Source organism: Anser brachyrhynchus (genome assembly GCF_964034855.1).
Source record: "Anser brachyrhynchus genome assembly, chromosome: 3".
NCBI classification, from domain to species: domain Eukaryota; kingdom Metazoa; phylum Chordata; class Aves; order Anseriformes; family Anatidae; genus Anser; species Anser brachyrhynchus.
The window spans coordinates 86,944,248-86,960,477 of record NC_137696.1 but is presented as its reverse complement, the minus strand read 5'-3'; the positions used below and the strand labels follow the sequence as shown (position 1 = coordinate 86,960,477).

At 38.9% G+C, this 16,230-nt stretch overlaps 1 protein-coding gene across 3 annotated transcripts in view; it reads right to left on the bottom strand.

Moving 5' to 3' along the window:
• Nucleotides 1–16,230, bottom strand: part of RNGTT (RNA guanylyltransferase and 5'-phosphatase) — a 187,828-nt gene that overhangs the window by 106,205 nt on the left and 65,393 nt on the right. For all 3 annotated transcript variants that reach the window (XM_080585426.1, XM_080585425.1, XM_080585427.1), the window contains one exon: nucleotides 6,219–6,383. In XM_080585426.1, the coding sequence (XP_080441552.1) occupies nucleotides 6,219–6,383 (165 nt within the window). The remainder of the gene's footprint in view (nucleotides 1–6,218; nucleotides 6,384–16,230) is intronic.

Sequence of the window (16,230 nt, the reverse complement as noted above, 5' to 3'; positions counted from 1 at the left end):
CCGTCCTTACGAGATGGGAGCGAGTGCAGGCAAACTGAACCATATTCTCTCCTTGACTTCTGTTGCACACGAATCCGTGCAAAGAAAACAAGCTGGGCAACCACAGTGACAAAACATGCAAGTGTAAGGACAAAAAACAAAGATTCAACATTGCTCACGAATATCTTCCTAAAATAATTTGGAAGTCGCATTAAAAGGCAGAAGTGCTCACAGAGTGCATCTGTTCTCAGCCGACACTAAAAGACTAAGCTGTGTTTAGCAATTCCTTGATTATAGAAGCAGACAAAGTTAGTGAAACTGTTTCCTCCCCCAGTATCAAAGTTCAGCTAGGGAACATTTTTTGTCACCTGGGTACGGGCTGTAGATTCTCAGGATCTCTATCTCTTTCTTTTCTTCCTGTTACCGTCAAACCTCACTCTTACTAAAACCAGCAGAAGTCCATCAAAACATCTTAAAATAAAGTGGAAGACAATATTATAAAGATAGCCCTCATTTCAAAAATCTAGTACCAACAACAAATGCCAAGGCAAAACTCTGAATGCTGCCATAATACTTTTTAATTGCAACATTGAAAGTGTTATTTCAGTTCACAATAAATCAATTTTTGGATTAGGAAAGAGTCATTACCCTTCAAACTCTGGTATTAAAGCACCAAATCCGTAACTTTAAGAACTATTTCATTACTGGACATACTGTATAGCACAGCACAAAGTTTACTGCTGTTTCAAGTAATTACTTTCACATTTTCACTGAAAATAACTAAATCTATGTGGAAAACATCATTTCTCCTGGCATAACTAACAGCAGAGTAAGTGGCTAAACCTTTTAAGTACAGTGCTGAGATTCCTGGCCTTTTTCAGGATTCTTCCTACAATCCTCCCAAACGCACAGCCATTTACCCATCCGTGATATTATTAATAAGAGGAACGGCCAGCACTGGCCTTCAGTTTGGAACACCAGATCTTAACTCAGTCCACAGAAAGGATTGATGGAGTGAGGCTGTGAAAAGCGGTCTAACAATGTTTGCTTTGGAGAGATTTAAATTTGTTTCCAGGGAACATATTTCAAAAAGTGAAGCGTCTCAAAACAGAAATATGTGATGTGTGGTTCCAGCTGAGGGAATTCAGAAGTACACTTGATTCTTTTCTTGACCCTAAGCAAAAGACAGCTGTGTTACAAGAAAATCCAAGAAACACTGCTGATGATACAATCTCCTGTTTATACCTGTTACTCCAGGCACTCAAACTGAGACATCTGAGTCACCCAGTACACATATTCCCTGCTTCTCTTCAGGCTGCCTGAGGAGTACAAAGCTTAAGGCACATCTCTCACCAAATCTTCTTCTCAGATGGAGATGCTGATAACCTGGGATTCTGCAAGACTGAAGGTAGGACTACAGAATGTGTATACATACCGCACACGAAGGAAGTCCAGCCTCTTTTCCATCGAAGTGTACATTGGCTTGTCACTCAAAGGGCACAATTATAAAGTATCACCTAGCTAAGAAGCTAAATTTTAGTCCCAGATAAACTGCAGGACCTCTTTCAAAACACAGTACCTGAGGCAAACCTCAAGAATGGCAAAACTCCTGAGGAAATTGTGCAAAATACTCCAAGGGATTATCCTGAATATGTATGTGATGAAAACGCTATTAAAAGAGGCTATGTTTTTTTTTGTTTGTTTGTTTGTTTGTTTTTTGTTTTTGTTTTTTTTTTCAAATCTTGATAAAATATATTTTGACTGATCACTGATATGGGCTTTCCACTTCTACAGTTAAATATGCTGGCACAATCAGAGATCCAGCTTATCTCTGGCCAAAGGCTGCTATGTCCTTTGATCCCTCTGTGAAAAAAGAAGGATCCCCCTGGGGGTGACCCGAGAAGATGCATCTTCTGTCAGTGAAGTACAAGAGCTGGGCGTAGGGAAGAAACCCACGCTCATGAAAACACACGCTTTTCCTGAGATCCCTGATGGGTGCCAATCTTTAAGGACCTCTGGTCAAGAAAGGAAGGAACCTATTTGATCCCAAGAAGAAAGGAGTCTGCTGTTCTTGGAGAAGGCCAAGCCAAACAGCTAATTAAACGTAAGGAAAAGATCTACCTGAGTAGGTCCCCTTTGTCTGTCCTTTAGCGTTCACTCAACTGCCACCGTCTCTGGAGATGGATTGATGGATATGCTGAGTCAATCCGAGCATGAGCAGATTTAGAAGCTAGGAGGAATTCCCTGGCTCTCTCCAGACCCTTGCTGTGCCGAACACAGAGTTGGTAAACCCTACCAAGACATTTGTCATTGATGCTACAGAAACCCAGCCTGTTCTCTCCGCTACGCTAACGAGGTGTTCAGAGCTGTGAGTACACTTGTTGCTATAGCTGCAGAGATGACTGAGTAAGCATAGGAAAAAGATCTTGAGCAAAGCGATACTATTTTTAAATGGTCCTTTTTCAGAACAGGACAACGCTTCTAAACAATAGCCTGCTCCGGCCATATGTAATTAAGCATTCTGTTCACAAAGCTGTGATGAGTAGGACAATGTCACCCTTACATCATTATCCTAAGGCAGTATTAGAGAATCACACACTCATCAAGTTCACAGACCTAATGAAATGAAAATTGTATTTTTGACATAGCAAGAATATTTGAAATAAATTTGATTTGAAATAAATTTTTAATCTATAGAGTTCCCTTAAGCATTTATCAGTATTGCCTTAGATAAAACTCCTCATTGATGCTGGCAGTGCTACCTAAAATTCCCTACAGTTATAACAGGCTGTACAAACAATACTTGGATATCAACACAAAACTTCTTTCTTACTGAAAACAATCTTCAGAATTAAAGCCTCATTAGTTGTTTTTTTTTTAATTATTATTTTTATTTCACTATACAGCAGTCACTTCAAATCAGAACAAAGATTGCTTAAAACATACTTCATACGTTGTACAAAAACAAAACATAAAAGCCTATGGTTATTTCCAATTCAAAATGCAGAAAGCTTTAGAGCCTGCACTGGCTGTCACCTCAAAAAAAAAATCACCACTCCCATCCCCTCAAAAGAGGCAATAAACCTAAATACCCCAATAAATTTAAAACACCCAGACAGTACTATCTCAAAGATGATTTTAAGGTGGTAACGCTTCAGGGTGAGAATTTGTTCGTTGAACTGCATCATAACCTCAAACGCAGATTGCAATGTCCTTAGGGTTATATCTGGTACTGCAGACTTTCTGCTACCTTCAAATAATGCTTTTTAAAAGTTTCAGATAAGTAACAAAAAGCAAAGAGAGATCCATGCTTCACATTTTCAGATGCCCTGCTCTCAAACCACTACTTCACTACTGTATCTGTTTCAAAGGTGTTATCATTGCTTATAAAAAGTAGCAAAACCCTCAGAGGAAAATGAGCCCTCAGAGAAAGAAAAAAGTGCCATGTAACTGTTGTGCAAAGCCGTTATTGAATTTTACTCTAATTTGAAGTTAAGTGACAAAAAGAGGACTACTGAAACAATTGTTTTTTAGTTAATAAAAGGTAAAAAATAATAATCTTTCATAATGTGCACTTCAATAAAACCCACGATATTATTCTTACTTGCTTTATTTTCTTACCAATTTGGTCTATTATTTGTGTGGAGTAAGTAAATCATGAATGTTTGAAATAATTAAATAAAAGAACCAACTTGCTCTGCGCTGCCAGGTAGCTCTACTTCTCCTGCTCTCTCTGTGTATCTCTAACTGCCGCATACAGTAACATTCTTTACAAAAAAAAAAAGGAAGAAGAAAACTTGCCAGAAAACTGCTTCACTCTGTAATTCACAAGTTAATCAAACCGCATGGCAAAGAGAAGCATAAAAAGATTAAAAAAATCTTGTCCAAGCATTAGCGTCAAAAACAATTATTAATTTATCATGAAACAAATTCTAGTCCTGTATAATTTCATTTTCCTCACCAATATATTTGATGCTTTACTGCTGGGTAATGAGACACCACGATCTTGAAGAATTTGTACTCAAGGGTTGGGAGAGGAAGAGAAAGAGCAGTAAACACCATCATTTCTTTGCTGACTTTGAACAATGCTGCAGTCGGAATTATTAAAATCCAATACATGGACAATTAAGAAACCTCATTTAGATAGGAAAAAGAAAATAGTTAAGTGTAATTTTCAGTTCCTACTCTTTTTGGGAAGCAGATGATCCTTTCAATAGTCATCTTCTGGCTGGTTCTAAGCTGTACCTCACAGAGCTGCAGTACAAAGTATATTTTGATGAATTTTGAACTTTACCTCTTAAGAGGAACCAACTCTTAACTGATAGGCTGTCAGCATTTAACAATTTCATGTGTAAAATAATGATTAGATATGCCTAGCCAGAGATTTGTTTATAGATGTGTTTTACCCAGAGAGCTTTCTAGGAACGCTTCCGGGCATGTTCTCCTGTGATTTTCAAATAAGGTTAAATAACCTGGAACTCCAGAACACTTCAAGAAACTATAAATTTAGGTAAGAAACCCATTTTTAACACGTTCCTTTTGTAAAAGTTCCTTTTAATTTCAAGCTTGAAATTACATCCTAGACAAATTTGATTGTCCCCCTGTATTCGGCTCTGGTGAGGCCGTACCTCGAGTACTGCGTTCAGTTTTGGGCCCCTCGCTACAAGAAGGACATGGACGTGCTCGAGAGAGTCCAAAGAAGGGCAGCAAAGCTGGTGAGGGGTCTGGAGAACAAGTCTTACGAGGAGCGGCTGAGGGAGCTGGGCTTGTTCAGCCTGGAGAAGAGGAGGCTCAGGGGAGACCTCATTGCTCTCTACAGGTACCTTAAAGGAGGCTGTAGCGAGGTGGGGGTTGGTCTGTTCTCCCACGTGCCTGGTGACAGGACGAGGGGGAATGGGCTAAAGTTGTGCCAGGGGAGGTTTAGGTTGGATGTTAGGAAGAACTTCTTTACTGAAAGGGTTGTTAGGCACTGGAATGGGCTGCCCAGGGAGGTGGTGGAGTCACCATCCCTGGAGGTCTTTAAAAGACGTTTAGATGTAGCCCTTAGTGATACGGTTTAGTGGAGGACTTGTTAGTGTTAGGTCAGAGGTTGGACTAGGTGATCTTGGAGGTCTCTTCCAACCTAGATGATTCTGTGATTCTGTGAAATAGCCTTTTACTCCCTATGAAAAATTTACTTCGAATTCACGATGCTGACAATACTATTTTACATAGATGATCCAAAAAAATCAACCATACACATCCAGAGGAGTGATCAAAACATTTACAGTGTTTTATCCACACAACCTCTCTGATAGAATTGTTTGTTACAAACTTTCCCAAGACTGCTACTCTGCCAAGTGTTTTGGAAGTCCAACTTACGCCTTATCTCTTCATTTAGTTTTCAGCCGCCTATCAGTTAGCCAAGTTTCTATTACTGCTTCTCTTGGGGCGAGATTTGTTACCTGCTACAGGCTCAAGGAAGTGACAAAAGCAAATGGAAGGCACCAATTTGGTCTTCATTGTTCTGCATTGATGAGACATGGGACCACTTCTAACAGCAGTGCTGAGAAAAACTAGTTACTCCAGATGAAAGTATTATCCGTGAGCAATTTAATTCACAGAAGAGAATAAAAATATTTTACAGAATGTTAGGATACTTCTAAACTGAAGAAAAGAGCGCATAATGAAAGACAGAAACTCGTATATATTTGCAAGTCATATGCTTCACTTCAGAAAACCTAGGGCGGTGTTTTAATAAGTAAAGCGTGGATGCATTCACTAGCACGGGCTCTTAGTAATCACTGCTGAACATGAAGTGGCAGCCCAAGCACAATTCATGACTCTTATCCTATGGCCAAATGGGAACTGGAAGCAAAAAAAGTTACTTTCTTACCTATGAAGGAGAATAGCATCGAAAGCATAGCTCTCAGATATTCCTTTAAGCTCAGAGGCATTTCAAACAAACTATTAACTTCTATGTCATCGTTCAATATTATGAAACTCAAGCATTAGGTTTTGCCAAAGTACAGGTTTAAATACAGGAAAAGAGGAATTCAGAAGGAATAGATGGTCTAAAACCACTTTTCAGAGTATCCCAAACTCCCATTCACCACCCAAAAAAACCCTGCTGAATAACTGGTCAGCAGAGCAATTTGCAGAAAGCAAAAAAAAAAAAAAAAAAGTTAAGGGAAAACCTATACCCAACACTGCATTGCTGCCTTCTGCACTCCAGCATAAACAACTAAAATCAAGTTTACCTTTCTTGAAGCGTAGATGTCGAAAAATGGCTTGTTTCGAACACTGAATGGTTCCTGCGCTTTGTCAATAAGACCAGTCTTCATTTTTTCATGTCGTGGAAATATAATCTCTTTTTCTATACAGGCAAGCCGAACATTAAAATCACACTCTCCAACCGGCTGTCCCTGCCAAGTTACAAAAATCAGCATTAAAAACAGACACCGAATTATTTGAACAGTAAGTTTTCCTGACATAGCATTTAGAATCACACGGATACATTTTTTTTCTTAATTGAACATACACATTTTTGTCAAGTATTTGTTTTTCAAGCCCTTGTCTCAGGTTGAAAGAAGTTAATGAAATGAAAGGTCACGGAAGGGTAAAAACCTACAACAATGCAATTTACAGAGTTAAGCAAAACCACTGCTTCAAATGTACTTTATTGATGTTTTGAAAGAAGCATTAATCATATCACAGAAAAGAGAAAACTACAGCTGCAGCTGGAAGTAGTGTCAAGAAACAGTGGCTGCAGAAACCTGCAAAATACGGGATGGCTCAGTCAACTAAAAGGTGATAAAAGCTCTTCTCTAATTCTCAATAGCATGCTCTGACCTTTCAAGATCTGATCTAAACCAGGAACTTTACATTGCTGTTTGTACACTTGGTGCATTGCACCAGGCAGTATGAGCATTCAAAACGCACACTTGTCAGATTATTAATTGCTCATAATGGAGTTTTTTTTTTTTTGTATTTTGAACATTAGATGGTGATGAGGACACACTGTGGGCATCGTTCAGTGAAAATGAGCAACAGGCGACTTGGAAATTTTCAAGTTAGTTTCAATGAGACGTGCCACTTTCACAGCAGTAAGGCACAAACGCATACATCTGCGCTGCTACGAGCAGTAACCAGCACAGGAAGTTATTTACAGGAGATCATCCCTCGTTTTGCCATCTCATTCACACACACTCAAAAAACAACTTGGAAAAACCCTCCCTTTCCTGGTCCGCAGAAAATAAGCCCAGAGCTTCAATAACAGGATTTTCCAAAAGCTGAAATCAGTGAGCGCAGAAACTGGAGGGCCAGTGTTCGTACTCCAAGCATGGGACGCAAAAAGTAAACAGCAGCTGGACAGATGAGGAGGAGAACCAGCCAGGTATTTCCCACACTACACGCAGCTAGAGAAGAAAGAGAAGGAGAACCTAACAGCAAGAAGCCCCACGCTAGCACGTGGCGAAGGGAACTGGTCGGTCTGAAAGAACACAAAGCAGGCAAGTGTCAAAAATGACGTCCTGAAGAGGCGCGCAAAGGTAAGAGATGGAAAGAGTAAACCTGAACAGGTATCTTGAGGCAGAGAAAAAGTGAGTGCTGATATTAGATGGATGAGACTCACCCTCCCCTCACCGGCGAGGCTGGTGTTCCCCAACTTCTTCTACACTTCACGCTCCCAAAGGGGCACTCGCTTCCTCCTACATTTCTTCCCTAGCGTCACATCCTTCTTAGACCTTTATCAGAAGCCCTCACTCGGTCATTGCCACAGCTTTAGGAAGCATTTGCTGCTCCCTGACCATACAGCTTGGTGTAACTCCCAGGCACTGCCTTGCAGGACTGCGCTTCGTCTCCAGCAGGAGAGGCAGCACAGCCACCAGCACTCGAGGGGCAAGCACGTCCTGCACCAAGATGCTGGCGAACCACTTGAGAACTCAATTTAACGGTGTCTGAGCTCATCCTGGGTTGTATAGCTGATTAAAACACAGAAAACCATCTCCCTGACCTGCGCAATAACCAGCTGAAGAACACGTAATTCTTTCCTGCAAAATGTGTACGCATTCATCATTTCAATTTTATTACTTGTAAACTGTTCCTTAAGTTTTAGCAACATATAGTGCTCATGCTCTTTTCCCTTAAGTAGCTTTCCCACTCAGCCACATTTTATGAGTAGGTCTGAAAGATCGAATGAACTCATTAGCTTCAAATATTTGAGCCTACAATAAGCAGCCACATTTTTTAGAGACCTTCCTTACAACAATTCATTCAGGAATTTAGCATAGCCACTTAAATTTATTTCAATCTCCTAACAGTCAAATTAAAAGTTGAGATGACTTCATGTGCCCCACGAAACAGCTGAATCACTTTCTTCTCCTTTAAATAATCCTCTCACTTCTGACATCTACTTGGAACTGATTATTTCCTGCAGCTCTGCCAATCACGTATTTTTATTTCAAAGCCTGTTAAGCAGAAGGGTGTGTTACCGGGATATACCACTCGCTTCCATCACCGAAAGGTCGGAGCGAGGCTGACATCAGGTTATACGAGATGGGAGAAGCCAGGTAATGCTGCCGAGCAATTTCTTCATCAGCCAAGTAAGCCCAGAAGTTAAGGCGTATTTCATTCTCCTCAAAGCACAGGATATTAGCAGTAAGAAAACTAACGTAACGTTGAATGTAAAGCAAGGATATGCTGGATAAAGCCAACATTAGGACAGGAGAGCAGCTTCTTTGTTAACAGAAACTGCCATAATCACAAAATAAATGTTGCTAATATACAACGTATTTGTCCCAGACAGATCCAAAATCTTCAAGTGGTAAAATCCTAGCTTTTAGCACACAAGTAGGAGGGCAATGTAGGCTGCAGTAAATAATTTGCAGACCTTGACAAAACCAGGATGAGATTATTTAGTCTATAAAGCACACATTTAGAAGTTCTCCAGAAACAAGACATCGATGCATTCAAAATCAAAATGCAGGCACTAAATACTGTTATGTTTTTAAGCAATACAGAGATGTTTTTATTAATTTAAGCATTCAGACATTTGGGGTTTTATTTCAGTATGTAAGCTTCTACTCATTTGAGAAGGATGAGGGTCAGCACCACCTAACAGCGCACTTACTTAGATGGCAATCCCTACTCTAGACATTTCCATCCTAAAATAAATTTGCTAGCACAGGGTAAAACCCAATTAACAAGTAGCATGTGTTTCCTGTCTATGCTAGGAAGTTACACTTCCCCCTCACAGCGATTAAAATGCATTCCAGAGCAAAATATCGTTCAGAAGAGCCTCGGGAGAGGAGTCATCTGTTGACTCAAGACCTCTTCCCAAATTTTTTTTCACCTGTTGAAACTCTGTGCATTGCACTACAAGGTCACAGCTTGCAGTATATGTGACGCTTAGAAAAATTGTTTTGATTTTAAGCACAGTCTCCCATGCATCCTCAAAACGTAAAAGAAGACTTCTAATGAGATTTGGAAGCTACACAAGATTGAACTTTTCAAAATTTTAGCTTAAAATATTTCAGCTGAACTTCTCACTTGAACCCATACCCAATAGGTCACATAAGAATCTAGGGGACCACAGAAGAAATACATCTAGACATACGAAAAAATCTGAGTGTACAGCTCTTTAAGCATCCATTCTCCTAAGGGACTAGGGAAAGGCAATTTATTTGCTAAAAGGAGCTTAAAAGAAAAAAAAATCACAATCCCAACAGGGTTCCTCCAAACGGATGCTGAAAGATGGAATTTGGTCAAGCGTCGGGTTCTGTCCTGGTACATCAGGGGTGGCTAAATTGTAGCTCCTGTGCTTCTCCGGGTCCTCAGAGACTTCCGTGTTAAGTCAGGATCTCACGGCTCTGTGGCTACGAGGGCTGGTGAGTGACTTACACCCCAAGCCTGTAGACACAGGAAGATGGCAGGAACCACTGAGAGGGGTCTATCAGGATAAGAGGATTTCTGCTGCGTGCCCCACTTCGGGCCCCTCTCTCTGGGAAGGAGAAAGGGGACGTCTGAGCAGCTCCTGGCATCCACCAGCTGTAAGTCTGCCCTCCTCCAGCCTCTAAGGCTGACCTTGTGGTGACAGCTCGGGAAATCTGGTGAGCTTTCCATGGGAAGTCCTTTGGATGTGGCACAGATAACCAAATGGGGTACGCAGGTGCTAAATCCCATAAAAACACTTCCTATTAGAATTTGATATTTATCCAGCTTCTGCCCGACGCAACCGGAGTAAAAAGAAAAATAATGTGTGCACTGTTGATAAGCAGCTTGGTCCAGGACGAACTGAGAATATTTATTCTCTTCCTTTATGAGATATGGTTCAAAGCCTACCTGCCAGCAAAGCCCGTTCTGTTTGCTTCCCCAGAGCAATACCTTAACCATGAATAATTCAGCACAGACACGCATATACGTTCTGCGCACGTCCTCACTTATTGAGCCATAGCAGAACATATGTCACAACTGTCTTAGCTTTAATGATTTTGAGAGAAGAATAAAGAATAAGCACAGGCTGATATTCTACCCTGTGTTTAGCATTATTATTGACAATTCAAGGCACCCACAGCTGACATCTGCATTTCCAGCTAAAGCCCATTATTAGTTCTCCCGTTTTCTGAAGACCCTGCAGTCAAATATTTCGCATTTAATATTAATGGTCTGGCACATAGTTCTTCTGACTGGGGTTTTATAGATGCTGCTATTTTTCCGATACAGATAGCTTCTACGTAAAAACAATCTGGAGGTGCTGTTTCATTCTCCAAATACGATTATTACTATGTTCAATCAACTAACATTTTTTTCCATTTTTGATGAAGTTTTCTTTTTAAAACAGGACAACAAGTATTAGAGAACTAAAAAACGTTGGAGAATTATGACTCCGAAATTTTTCATCTCTAAAACACAAAAGATAAGAATTATTCTAAACTGAAAATGCAATTTAAAATTCGTTTTTTCTAACTTTTGTCCCTCAGATGTTCAAAAATAATAGGTTAATGGCAAGGAATTAGGTGGTTTCAAAATGGTTTCTGAAATTTATATTTGCACCCATGAGGTACAGCACATGACATTATTTCAGTTGTCTCAATTCATCCAATGTGTTGAGAGAACATAATTACTATTTATACGTTGTCAGCTTATACAACGGAATATTGCTTTGATTTTAACACAGAACAAAATTGGTTTGGGAATCAGACCTATTAAAAGATTACTTAAGACATGTATTTAATTATTTGTATTTCCTTTTTCAAAAAATCAAACCACTGATAATAAATTCATATATGTATGAATCAACAAAGGAAGCAAATTTGTATTCCATGCATAAACATCAAGGCCTAACAGAAGATACAAATATAGCTCCAAGCTTTTTTTTTATTATTATTAGCAAATGTAACTTGAATGGAACAGCAGGACTGTCAAAACTGTGACTAAACAGATAAGATCAAAACAGAAGTAGATGGTACTACAAACATTGCTCCCTTCCCCAATTTTCTCCTCCTTGAATTGCTCAAAAGAAAATACATATTCAAGACAAAAACCATAAAACCTTATAACTGCAAGAGGATGAGAAGTACACTTCACCAGTGTAAAGGTAATGTGTGTAAGGCAGAATATTTATGATCACTGCAAGTGAGAGAATTATGATTCTCACCAGTATCGCCATGCAAGAAAGAGGCAGACTTGTGGAAAGCATCAGCTACAGAGGGCATACACCTTACCGACCTCTTTGGAAAGCACAGCTCTAGCGAGGCATGGAAAGCTTAGTAGCTGCTACTTTGGGAACACAGACAGCTCCGTCCGACTCACTGTTTGACTGCACGGACAGTGGCTTCATTTAGGATCTTTATAATCCTTATAAATCCTTCTGAGCCTTCAAAAACAAAACTCAATCGGGGGATTTTTACCGGGGTGTAAATGATTGAAATCTACAGGAATGATGTTTTGTCTAGACTGGCTGCCTCCCTCATGTGTTTTGAGAAGAAGATGAACTTCCCATTTTTAATTGCAGAATTAAAGCCAGAATTCTAATAATCCATAGCTGTAAGACAGATTCTCTATAATCATCATAGGACATTTACACACAAAGATTCACACTGTCCTCACAGGAGAATGTAAATTTAAATCGTTTATTCAGCACTGAATTTAGGCTATCAGCAAAATAGAATACTGAACACAGGGCTTTACTGCTTCTGCTTTTTTCTTTCTGATTTTTGCTTGTGCTCTTGTGCACACAGTTTCGAGACATCTTAATTGTGACAGCTACTAGTTGGTCCAGTTAATTCCAGTTATTCTTTCTGCTCCTGCTCTCCTCATACTCTTCCCACCAGCCATTCAGTGACTCATCACAGGGACAGTTACTGTTGGCTTTTACAACAATTGTTATGTTGAAGAATTATCATCCCTGTTGATTAAAAAAAAAAATGGGAAAATTCTCACAACTTGGAGACATTGTTCAGAATATTACATACTTGAAAAGATTGCAGCACGGGATTTTTAGGATAGAAATCACTCTGTAGTATTCTAAAATAAGACTGCCCAGTAGAGTAAGCGTAAAGTCTCCTAAGAAAATTAAAAAATAATAATCAATCAACAATCAGCACTGGTTCACAAGTGTTCTCTTAAAAAGGGAGTTGTATGCTTTTCCTAAACCATGATAGAATTAAAAATTAAATATCTGATTATTACACATTTCACACTCTTAAGACTTGTAAAAGATCTGTAACTTTAAGGACACCATTTTTCTAAGATACCTATTTTGTTATGTGCATGGTTAGCTTATGAATAAGAAATACTAATGAAACGCTATCATACTTATTTCAAAAGAAGGTGTTTTTCTTCATACTTGGTTTAAATAAGAGAAATATTCTAAACAGGATGAAAACATGACCTTCACATTCTCTCCTACGACAAGTCCTACACCAGATGATAAGAGCCACTCAAGTTATTCAAACATACTGAGAATGGAACAGAGGATATTAGAAAGATACTGCTTTCACCTTCATAAACCCTATCCTGTATTATATAGTTCTGTTTAGGTTTATTTTTTAAAATTCTTTTCACCTAAAAGCAGGAAGCAGATAGCAAGGCAGAAGACAGAGAGGAAGCTGAATATATGCAATATTAGGGCCAGAATGTGTAGAAAACTGTAGAAAAGAAAGTGTAGAAAAGGAGAAATTAAAACTAAATTAGGGAAACAAGACAAAATTTGAACACACTCCCACGGGTTCCATGTAATATCCTTCCAACCATCTTCTATTTTGCCTATACTTCTTCCCTTTTTAAAATATATTGGATAAAAAGCCCTGCGTTTGACTTAAATTTCACTTTCCTCAATACGGGAAATAATAATGCCACTGGAAGACCTGCCCCACTGTAAAGTTTTTCAGCACTTTAAACTTCAGTTGTGATCACTGCCAGGTTCTTGAGAGATCTGAATATTTGCCTAAGACAGGAGTTGGGTCCAAGTCTACTTGGCAGTTCCTATGGTAATGGCTGTTATAAACTGCAAGGAGAGAGACAATTTTTCTATTTAATCATGTTACAGTTCCCAACACAAGAAGATAAAAAAAATATTGCAAATAAAAAGTGAGGATTTTTTTTAAAGGCTGAAAATATGAGAGAGAGAAAAGCAGGTTAGTGAAAATACAGAGAAAATTATTTTCATTTACAATGCAACTTCAACATCCCGGTCTCATGTTGTAATTGTCTTAGCAAGTATTACAGTTTGCTGAAGAACTGTCACATCAGAGTAAATAAGAGCAAAACCTACGTAACCCAAACACCTGAAAAATATAACAGATTTAATATCATGGCAACTTCTACAGCTGCTTCTGGAAAACTACTTGTCCCTGTATCTCCCTCCCAGGAGCAACACTTCATGTCTCTTCTCCTGACAATTATACTAGTGGTGATCTGCTATTCAAAGGGTTCTCATGAGGCTTGCTTCATACGAAGGCATGGAAACACTTACCTTTGGGAAAAAACAAGACATGACAAAATTTAATACAGTCCCTTTGCTTTTACATAACAGTCCAATAAGCATTCTCAGTTTTGACAATTATGAAAAACAAACTACCTTCACTGCGGTTTGTAATGCCCCCAGGGTTTGGAAAAGGAGTATCTAACTCAGAGATGCAGGGGAAAGGAAAAATATCACATGTATTTTTCACACAGTCTAACCAGAAAGTAAAACAGTCATCCTTCAAACTAATCACAATGCAAAGGAATGCTTCCTGATAGCAAGCAGCTTATTAGATAAAAAGCACATAATGAGGAACAAGAAAACACCGAAGATACCCTGGTCACCGCTCTTCAGCAGTGATTTAATTTTTGCAGGAGGGAGTTTTAAAGAGGGATGCAAAAATGCTTACGAATGTTACCTTTTGGTTGCATACGTACTTTTCCCAAGCCCAAGGAGCAACAGGGAAGAAAACAAAACTATTGGAAATTCACAAAATAAGTGAAGATATTTCCACACTTTGCTGCTCAGACATACATGTCAGTCTTTTAATAAGAAATAAAAGTGATGATCAACAGGGAACGGGGATAAAACAGGGAAGACTTTGAAAAAGAAAACTACTCAGTATGCATTTCTGTTCATCCATCTCCACAGACCTGAAAGCTTCCCCCAGCATTCCCTTACCGTATTGATTCTCCATCTTACAAGCTCTCCTAACCCATTTGTTACCCTCCCTATTCCATACCACCACCCTATTCACGTACCCTTTAAAAATACTCAAATTGACTACAATATGTTGCTTCCACTGGCCAAGCACTCCCTGCTCTCTACTCAACATCCAGTAAACTGCATTACAAAATTCAGAGGAGGAGGAGAAAGCAGGGGTATTAGCAGCTGTGTAACCTCATGAATTCAAGCAAGAGATCTGAAAATAGCAGAGAGGCTCTGGAGATGCCAGAGTACTGCAGACACAGGCAATCTTGCACATCTTTCTCAGTGTTTCACCAGAAAGTAATGTGATGTATAATAAGTAGATGCTCTGTATTTCATTTACCTGAAAACCTCCTCCTGCCTTTGCTGTGATAGGAGGATGTACATACAGGTTTTTAGAACATAAAGCAAAGACAACTTGTAGACATCCAGGCACCTGTGAGGTATGTCTCACAAAAAAAAATAGCAGAAAGGATTCAAGTCTAAACACATGCACAGCATCTGCATTTTCCAGGGTACTATTAGCAACAGAAGTTATTTAAACCTGTGCTTTCAAGTGATACCATTTGAGAAATAACCTCAGAATTAGAAGCAACAGTGGAAAACTCATTGGCAGTCAGGTGCACTTGTAAATGGAAAAGATTATGCACGTAAATGCTCGCATCTCTGAATTATGCCCTCAGAATTTTCATAGCGTATTTTTAAGATAAGGTTACTAGACTAATAAAGCAGAGACAGCATGTACTGCGAGCTCTGCATCGCTTTAGAATTAGGTTTATAACGGAAAAGTCGGACATGGTAATATTTTACAGGGATTTAAAACAAAAATTTTTCATGCATGAATTCAATGAGCCCACCACTGGCTGTGGGCAGGATTTATGGCCAGAATGTGTGTGTACAGTGACAAATTTAATCTAACAGCTACAGCATTGTTACACAGGACAGCCACAGGAATCTTAATCTTGGCTTAATTTAATGCACAGAATTTTCAAAACTTTAATCAAAACTATCTCCTTTTTAAACATCAAAATAATTATTCTTTTTCAAGCATTCAATATATTCTTACCATTGCAATCTGCTCTCAGGAAAACTTGGCTAGAGTTTAAAAATTTAAAGGCCAGGGTTAGAAAGAAAAATAAAAGCACAATTCTTTTTCAGCATCTTTGCTAAGAATCCATTAATTAGATCCTACATTATGCCAATGTACTTTTTATTACTTAACTAAGTAAAAAACAGTTGCTTAGCTTTAGTGTTTACACATCTAAACGTAGCTACTGAGTACGATCTAAGAAAAAGCTTGTCAAAGCAAGGTTTTTCAGAAAGCTGTCTCAGAGATGACTAGAGAAGGAAGACATTTTCTTTTGTAGATTGTTTCTGATAACAGGGATTTGGATTTACTTGTGTTTACTTCTGGGACTGTTAATTTTTCTGTTGTCAGCTTCCTCTATTAAACTAGAATTACCCACCAAATTTGAACATTTTACTAACTATTCAGGTGAAAGAGGTAATGCAATACAACTGCAGTTATTATTATGAGCTTATCTACATATAGCCAAAATACAGGAAGCTGGAAAGCACAGTACCTGAAGTACTGTGCA